This window comes from Dasypus novemcinctus, chromosome 19 (genome assembly GCF_030445035.2).
Source record: "Dasypus novemcinctus isolate mDasNov1 chromosome 19, mDasNov1.1.hap2, whole genome shotgun sequence".
Classification (NCBI taxonomy): domain Eukaryota; kingdom Metazoa; phylum Chordata; class Mammalia; order Cingulata; family Dasypodidae; genus Dasypus; species Dasypus novemcinctus.
In genome coordinates this window covers 18,388,022-18,397,142 of record NC_080691.1, presented here as the reverse complement: position 1 = coordinate 18,397,142, position 9,121 = coordinate 18,388,022, and the positions used below count along the sequence as shown (strand labels likewise).

At 46.7% G+C, this 9,121-nt stretch overlaps 1 protein-coding gene across 1 annotated transcript; it reads right to left on the bottom strand.

Moving 5' to 3' along the window:
* Positions 1–1,454: 1,454 nt before the first annotated feature.
* Positions 1,455–6,162, bottom strand: HCAR1 (hydroxycarboxylic acid receptor 1). The gene is given in 2 exon segments (XM_004484978.4): positions 1,455–4,370; positions 4,372–6,162. Coding segments are annotated over 2 exon segments (1,020 nt in total). The 5' UTR covers positions 5,316–6,162; the 3' UTR covers positions 1,455–4,294.
* Positions 6,163–9,121: the final 2,959 nt, after the last annotated feature.

Genomic DNA, 9,121 nt, shown 5'->3' with positions numbered 1-9,121 from the left:
TGGCTTGTAATTTTTTGCTTATGTCTAGGCATCTGATTATGATGGTGAGTTTACTCTGATGTTGAGTTTCTTTTTCTTGCCTAGGGATTTACTGTTATGCAACTGCATGCTATCACCGTTCTTTGATTCTTGTTTTAGTTTGTTCTAGATATTTAGGAGTGCCCCTGTTTTACTACTCAAACCAGGACTAAGGACCCAGTAATGGGGTAGAGGCCATTTTCCAAGGGCCTTGAAGAGGGCAGTAAATTTACCAGATTGCTCTTTCATTTGTTTATATACTATTTTTCCTTTCTTTCTGTCACTTTCCTAGTCTTCTAGTGGATGGCACTCTTCAGCAGACCCTCATCCAGACCCCAGATCCTAGGGGGAATGCATTCACTGTAACCCTGCATAGGTAGGCAGTGCAGGAGCAATATCCCTGAGGGTGGTCTAAGCCTCACAAACAAACTTTCTCAGAAGCTGCTCTCTTCCCTTGGCCTGCCATATCCTCCCTTCCTCTTTGTCCTCAGCAACCAGCCCAGGGCAGTAGGGAGGGTGTTTGAGGAGGCAGATTATCTTTAGCAACCTGTGGGCTCTCAGGGCAGTGTCATGCACCCCAGGCTGGAAGTGTGAGCTGGCCAAAACATGAATTTGCTAGAGACTTTGTCTCTCCTTCTGTTCTTCCTTGGGGAAGAGGACTCCTGCACCCCCCTTAGTCAGTAGATGCCAGCCAGGGGCTGAAGGACCTGTTTGCTCTGAAGGTGGGGAGATGAGCACCAGCAGCTGCAGCTACAGCTTTACTCGTGTGATTTTTACAACCAGCCAAGACTCCTTTCCTTTACCCCTCTCTCTTCTGGGTTGTATGTAGCTTTCACCAGCTGTCCTGAGCCCTAGAACATTTTTCCAGACAGTTTCTGCCTGTCCTCCGGCTATATTTCTGAGAAAGAAGTGAGCCCTCTGCCTCTCTAACCCTCCATCTTCCCAGAAGTCTTTTCAGTTTTAATAAAGGGTTAGGAAACCCATTCTGAAAATTGGCCAGAACTTAAATTCTACCACTGTGAAACCAATAAAATGTACCTCTGACTTTTCCCCACACAATTCCCATAGAACATCTGGTCTAATATGCCTTTTAGCTTTTATGTGACTTTTCCTGACTCTCGATTAGAGGAGAAAAATTTTTCTTCTAAAGTGATAAGGCTTCCTATTCTAAGGAGTTTAAACAATTGTCATAAAAGCTATCCTTCTCTTCCTTACAATTTCTGAAGAACCCTTCTTGATAAGATGTATTGTTCGTCTCATTCTATGAACTTAAAAAGGGAAGCTAACTTAGAGTCAAGACTGTGGGATTGCACTTGAATTTTTTTCTTTGTTATTGCTGTTGTTTAGTGAGGACCTCTGCCACAGGCTTGCCCCGAGCTTCTCGACATTATAGACTTTTCTCCCCAGAGGGCAAGGTCATACAGCCAGGACACAGATTTTGTTTCTTCACCCTTCTTTATTAAGATGAAACAACAAAGGAGCAGCTCAGGAAAGAATTTTTCTAAGAATAGACTTAAAAGCAGAAGTGTGGGTTTTCACAGATTTCTACTGGGAGGATATGTGGTTCTCTGTCTGATAAGAATCATTGTCTTCCTCCTTCTGCTGGCGGCTGAGGGGCCAGGTGATTTAGGTGATGGTAATGGAGCAACTATCTAGGGGCTCTGAAGACTGAGGGACATCGCTGCTGTGCCTCAGTTTCCTAGGTGTAAAATGTGTTAACATAGTTAGCCCCCTATAATGAGTCCTACATAATGTGCTTAATGCTTTACATGCACTTATTCATTTAACAAATATTGACGGAGTACCTACTGTGTGCCAGGCACTGTTCTAGGCTCTTGGGACATAAGAGCAAGCAATATTCTCCCAATCCTCCCAGTGACCCCTGGAGGTCAGTGTTATTGTCACCCCCATTTTACAGACAAGGAAATTGAAACTAGAAATGAGTTAAATAAAGTTTGCCCCCAAGATCACACACGTAGTAAGTGGCAGAGCTGGGATTCAAATTTAGGTTTATCTGGCTCTCTACAGCCCATACTTTTAATTACTGGACTATGCAGTGCCTCTGAAAAGGATTAATAGGGATAGCATATATGGGGTGTTTTGAGGCCCAAAAACGAAGGACTGGCAAGGCCTTTAAGTGTGGAGAATAGCCTAGACATTTGAGAAAGTGGAAAGAAAGCAGACAAGAACCATTTTCATTGCTTCGTGGTTTGAGAGTGGCATCAGGTTGGCTTGGGATCTTTTCCCTTAATTCAGGGTAGGGCAGCCTGTCATTTCATACAAACATGTAGTCAGTTCTGAAGTCCCCAGGTACATATGTGGGGAATTCACGTGCATAAAGGATTTTCCCTCTCTCCACCCTATGGCGTTTGTATGGAGTCCTGCCCAGAATAAGAGGAAAACACCCAGGTTTGCAGAGAACAAGTTTAGAAATTGTTCAATGAGGGTGGGGTCCTAACTTCTTTTTTTTGTCCCCCCCAAAAACCTTTTCTGTCACACATGCCAGCACAGAATATGGAGTTAGTAACTGTTTGGAGAATGGGTGAATGAATAATTTCAGCTCACTGTCCCAAACAAGCAATCCAGAGCAGTTATGCTGGACTCAGCACATCCCAAAGGCCAACTGGTTTTTTTCAAGCGCTCAGCTCAATCTGGAAAAATCAGGGCAGGTAAACAGAGCCACCGCACCTTCTTTGAAATGCAAAGACTTGGTGAAAAATGTAGAGCTAGAAGAACGTCAGAGAAGAACGTTTTTCTGTCATTCTTCTTGGGATACCAGGAAGTCAGAACAATTTTTTAAAATGTGAGGAGGAGCCCCCAGAAGATGAAAATCAACCAGATCACTGCACCTCAAGCTAAAGAACCTTGCTCAGCCTGAAATAAAAGTATTGACTTAGTCCTGTTTCTTTTTTCCACAACAAGTAACAAATTAAGGTCAGAGCATAGGAAAAACTGATAAGACATTAAGTTCCTTAATTCCCACAGACAGAGAACGTGACCTGTTTAAATACTTGTGTGTACTTACTCAGCTGCTAAAATGACACACGAGTTTGCATACTGATGTTCATAGTGACATTATTCACAATTGTCAAAATATGAAAACAATCCAAGTGTCCATCAACTAATGAATGCATAAACAAAATGGTATATACACACAGGAAAACTATGCAGTAAGAAGAAATGAAATTGGGACATATGATAACATGGGTGAATCTTGAAGACATTACACTAAGAGAGGTAAACCAGGCACAAAAGGACAAATATTGCATGGTCTCACTAATATGAGCTAAATACGAAGAATAAACGCATGGAGTTAAAACCTAGAATATAGGTTATTAGGAGGTAAGAGGAGGGCTGAAATGGACTACTGATGCTTAATGTATGTAGAAGTTTTAATTAACTTGACTGTAAAAGTGTGAAAATAGAGTTGATGGTAACACATTATAGTGGGAAGCAGCTAGTTTATAAATGGGAATGTGGCTGCAAAAGGTAGTCTAGCGAGCTAAATGTCAATTAAAAGAAAGCGAGAAATAATCTAAGGACTGAATAACACAGTGAACCCAGAGGGGGATGAGAAGTGTGGTTAATAGTATAAATGCAAGAATGTCATTCTGTGAACTAGAATGGATGTACATCACTACTGCAGGGTGATGGAAATGTGGAGAAGCACGGGAAAAATACAATCAATGTAACCTATGGACTATAGTTAACAGCAATACTGTAATATTCTTGCATCAGTGCCAAAGATGTACTGTGTTAATAACAGGGGGATATGGAAAAAACATGCCAACGATATGCCACAGACCATAGTCAGTGGTAATAGTCTGATGATATTATCTTAAAATCTGTAACAAATGTTCCACAATAGTGTAGTGTGTTGGTGAAGGGGTGTGGTATGGAAATTCTACACAAGTGTATGATTGTTTTGTAAGTTCACAACTTCTGGAATAAAAACATATGTTAAAAATGAAAGAAGAAAAAAAAGACACAGGAGCAAGTAAATCCTAACTCCCCCTTCCCCCCTCAACACACACTTACCCCATTCCACACCCATGCCACCCCTTATCATTGTAATCAGATCATGAAAGTGCAATTGACTCCCTTCATCCAGCTGGAACCTCCCCGAACATGTGATACCACGAATTTCATTTCCAACAGAGCAAGGAGGATGCAGCTAAGAAAGGGTGGCATTTTCAAAGCGCCCCACCCCTTAGCATGAGTTATCCCTAAGTCACCATCTGTCCTCCTCGATTTTGTTGGTTCATTTTAGTGTCTCTCATCCCACGTGGAGGTCCCACCGAATGCTGGATTGGCTGCAGAGGCTATTTGCCACGCTGACGCAACTGAGCTGACGTTGGCACCCCCTCTGGCTTCCGTGTCTTGGAGCGTCCCAGAGGCTTGGGTCTCAAACCGCAGATTTTGAACTTGGTGTAGAATTTGGGGAACGAGGGACTTGAAAAATAGTACACCAAGGGGTCCAGCATGCTGTTCATGTAGGTGAAGCTGAGGGTGACGTGGAGGGCCAGGTGCACAGACGGACTGCAGGCGCTCGAGGCCACCGTCCAGAGGAAATAGAGCCTGGCCGACGCGCTGGGCAGAAAGGACGTGACGAACACCGTGGCCACCACGATGGCGAACCGTGTGGCTCTCTTCATCCGCGTCTGCCGGGCCAGCTGCTGCCTCCGCTTCAGGGTCCAGACGATCTTGAAGGTGCAGAACGAGATGACCCCGAGGGGCAGGAAGAACTCCAGCTGGAACATGATGTCGTGCCAGCCGTTGCCCGACTCCATGATGAAGCTCTCACAGGAGATGGCCTGCTCTCGCGCGCACAGGTGGTTCTCCGTCAGAAGGTACAGGGTGCCCAGGATGACCAGGCTCCAGAGGGCGCAGGCGAGGCCAGCGGCGGTGCGGTTGGAGATGGCGTTCACCACGTGGTGCGGGTGCACCACCTTGAAATACCTGTCCATGGCCACCACCGTCAGGAAGCTGATGCTTCCGGCCCTGTTCGTGGCCAGCATGAAGAGCACCAGCCGGCAGGGGACGTCCTCAAAGGCCCAGTGTCTGTTTCTGCGGTAGTAGTCTGTCCGAAAGGGCAGGCAGACCGTGAGGAGGAAGTCGGCCACGGCCAGGTTGAAAAGGTAGATGGTGCTCGGCTTCCACGTCTTCACGTGGAAGCAGAAGCTCAACAGGGCGATCCCGTTGCCCAGGGCGCCCAGCACGAAGACCAGGATCAGCAGGGGTGGCATCACCTGAGGGATGGGGTCCCCCGCGAGGAGGCAGCAGGACTTGTTGTCCATGGTTGGGGGCAGAGGGAGAATGCCGGGTGCTAGGCGGCCCCCCACGCCCACCCCGAGTCCCCCACCAAGGAGCTGGCGCTGGTCTCAAGGCTGCCACTCACCCAGATGCTGGATTGGTAACTTCATCCGCCCGGGGTGCTGGTACCACCCAGGTGGGTGGACTCGCCCAGAGAACAGAAACTTCAGGCAGGAAATGAAAGACGCAGCAAAGTCCTTTTCCGGGAACCTGCCTCCGGAGCTGCCCGTCGCACGGAGAGGCGAAGCATATGCACGACCGCAGGCTGAAATGCATGGCGTTGCATGCGATAGGTCACTTCTGGGGAGTGGCTGGCCAGGGCCATTCCACGAAATCCATTGCTGCGGAGGAGTCGTTGGGGTTCAGCCGCAGAATAATTTTTATTTCCAGCTTTCCTCTCGCCGCTCAGCCTCACTCTGTCCGAGAGCATGCAGAGCTGCCCAGAATGCACTAAAAAAGCTTGTTTGTCATCCCTCCTGGTGGAGAAATACAAACATTTCCTGGAGTCGTTCTGGGCCTCTGCCTCTGAGTTCCTCCCCCTAACCTTTGCCTGACTGCCCAGTCCTCTCCCTCCATCCCTTGGGGTGCTGCCAGGCAGTGCAAGAGAGGGGAGGCTTCGCTCTGCAGCCTCTCAGAGCCATTTCCTGCGCCCACACCTAAAATTAAAGCACACAAAAAAAATCGACGGGGTCTGCCGAGGAAGACTGGTCCAAAAATAGCCCGAGTTGGGTGTTAGAAAAATTCTTTCGTGTCACCTTGCCTCCCCTCCACCCCCATCTCCGTACCCTTTGCCTCCTTCCACAGACTGAAGTGGCCAGTTGCACAACCACCGAGAGCGCGCGAGGGCTCTGAAGCCCACTTCTCATACGTCTGTCTCCATGAAACGGCTTCTTTGGGAGCCGGTTCCTCCCTGTGCTGTGAAGGAGAGCCTGGAATGTTTGCAAAAGAGGATTTGGCTCGGAATTTCCCATCAGCTGTTCCAAAAAGCCCATCATGATTTTATATATCTATATATGTAAGTTTTAATTATGTGCTAAGTCCATTTGTACGGGGATGAATGAGGATTGAAAGACCTGGTTGAGGATCTATCTGTAAAATAATGTGGTAAAATTAGACTGGAGATTCTGGCCTCAGGGACTATCTGTATTTTTCGGCTCTAAGTTTAGGAAAGGGGCTGGGGCTCTGCCTAACCCAGAAGCTGATTGAAGCTAAGTGTAGAAGTTTGAACCTTTTTCCAAATTGGAAACATTTCTCTTCCCACCGCATGGACGCTGGACTCCACGTGGTCCGACAGCATTCCCCACTGCCCCTGCCCTGCATGACCACCAAAACCTCCCACAGGGCTCTGTGAAACAATTTCCTAACTATGCATGTAACTCATCTCCCATCCTAGCATGTGATTAAAAACAAAAACAAGCAAGAAAACCAGATATGATCTTAATTTTTAATTTTTACTTTATTATTATTTCTCTCTCTCCCCTTCCCCACCCCCCTAGTTGTCTGCTCTCTGTGTCCATTCGCTGCATGTTCTTCTGTGACCGCTTCTATCCTTATCAGCGGCACTGGGAATCTGTGTTTCTTTTTGTTGCGTCATCTTGCTGTGTCAGCTCTCCGTGTGTGCAACGCCATTCTTGGGCAGGCTGCACTTTCTGTCGTGCTGGGCAGTTCTCCTTACGGGGCACACTCCTTGTGCATGGGGCTCCCCTATGCGGGGGACACCCCTGCGTGGCACGGCACCCCTTGAGCACATCAGCACTGCGCATGGGCCAGCTCCACACGGGTCAAGGAGGCCCGGGGTTTGAACCGTGGACCTCCCATGTTGTAGGTGGATGCCCTATCCATTGGGCCAAGTCTGCTTCCCTATTATTATTATTTTTTAATTTAGAAACCACTAATTTCCTTCAATCTGGCAAGAAAGCAGGCTGGTGGCTTGTGGACCATATCTGGTTTGACAAGTTTGGTTTGCCCTGCAATATGTTTTCAAAACTTGAAACTGTCCTATACAAACTTGGATTTCTGGCTTCTCTTGGAAAACACTGGCCCAACAATCCCACATGGCAACAAACAGCTAGAGCCGAGAGTAGTTTCCCCGCTTAGAAAGGGCATGAGCTCTGAAGTTTGCCACAGTCCCCACCACTTCCTATCATCTTATGCCTGGTCTGCTCTCTCATTTACATGCCTGGTCTCTGGGGGTTTTGGAGTTTTTCACCTCTGCTCTCGTTTAAACATCACGTTCTTTGGATTGGCATACAAGCCCCTTTGCAGGTGGTTCCCAACCCACTTCCAATGCCATTCTCCACTTTCCTCCTCCCACCCTCCTCATTGGTCTCATAACTTCTAATAGGTAAATATTTCCATCAGATGCTAATCCAGGAGGTCTTTGGAAACAAGACTCATGTTCTTGGTAAGAGGGACATAGAGTAAGGAATCTGGATGATTAACTTATTTTTTCATGACAACTTGTAGCAGCCACTTGACTCCTTAGATCTTTGTGATATTGTGAGAAGATGTAAACTAACAGAGGGTTTTTCATTACAGGCTGCAATCCCCAGAAGAAGGCTCAGTGGGTAACCCTGAGCACCTTCATATGGTAAGACTGGATTTTTTTAGACTGGAAAATCGTCTTCATTCTTGGTTATCAGATACTGTCAGGATTTCTTGTAAACACAAGCACTTCCCTTTACACCTGTGACTAACACTGGCCCTTCTTTTCTGTCTTGTCAATTCATCTTTCTCTCCTCTGACTGTAGAAGCAGCTGGAAGGCAGGATTAAGGAGAAAAGACAGGTTGCTCTTTCTCTGAAAGCCTCCTGGTTTCTCATGCACACTCTGATCTTTTTCTACCCCAGGGGCTCAAAGAAAATGTTCTGCTGTTAGCCGACAGACTCCAGGCCCTGCTTTGGTGGCCTGTTCCTTTGTGCATCAGATGAACACAAACAACCTACAGTCACTAAGATGACTGGTGCGGTGCTGCGTGAATTCGCGTGGAAGGGCTCTGTGACACTGCTGGGTAACGAAGCAATTTGCGTGGCAGCACAATCCCATTCTTGTTAAGTTATACACGTATCTACGTGTGTTCATACGATTGGAATGAAGTCTGGAAGGATTTTGGCCAAAATGTTGATGATGGGGTGGTCGGATGTTGAGGACTTTTTCATTTCTTTTTCACAGCTTTCCTTACTGTCTGAATTTTCAGTGTAAAAGCACGTATTGTTCTTGTGAACAGGAAAGAAAAAAAAATACAAATGGAAAATAAAATCGATCTGAACTGTCCTTTTGCTAGCCCTGGTTGTCCTATCTTTTCTCAACATTCCCACCTTGTGGCGATTCTACGGCCCTTCATTCTTCCTTGTGACTTCAGTTTCTTAAACTAGTTTACCTCTTCTTAGTGATGAAATGCCTTTGGCTCCCCACCACCCACCCACTCTGTTGGAAAGTAAATCCCCTCTGGCAGAGGAAGTGATCCAAAGATGATTCACAGAAAAACAAAACAATAAATGAAAAAAAAAATGCTTCCCAATCTTCCACCCAAGTAGCCCGGCAGGTTCCTGCCAGGCAGGGCCAGAGTCTCATCCACTGTTTACCTATCCCAGCTGACAGCCTGGTTTCTCCAAGTGTGGTCCCCAGACCAGAATCATCTCTTCTTTTAGGCACAGGCTCTCAGACCCCAAACCAGACCTACTGAACCAGAATCTGCATTTCAGCAAGATCCCGGGATGAATCATGAGCTCGCTGAAGTTTGAAGAGCCCTATGCTGTAGTATTTTGCACATAGCATGTAGAAGCTGATGG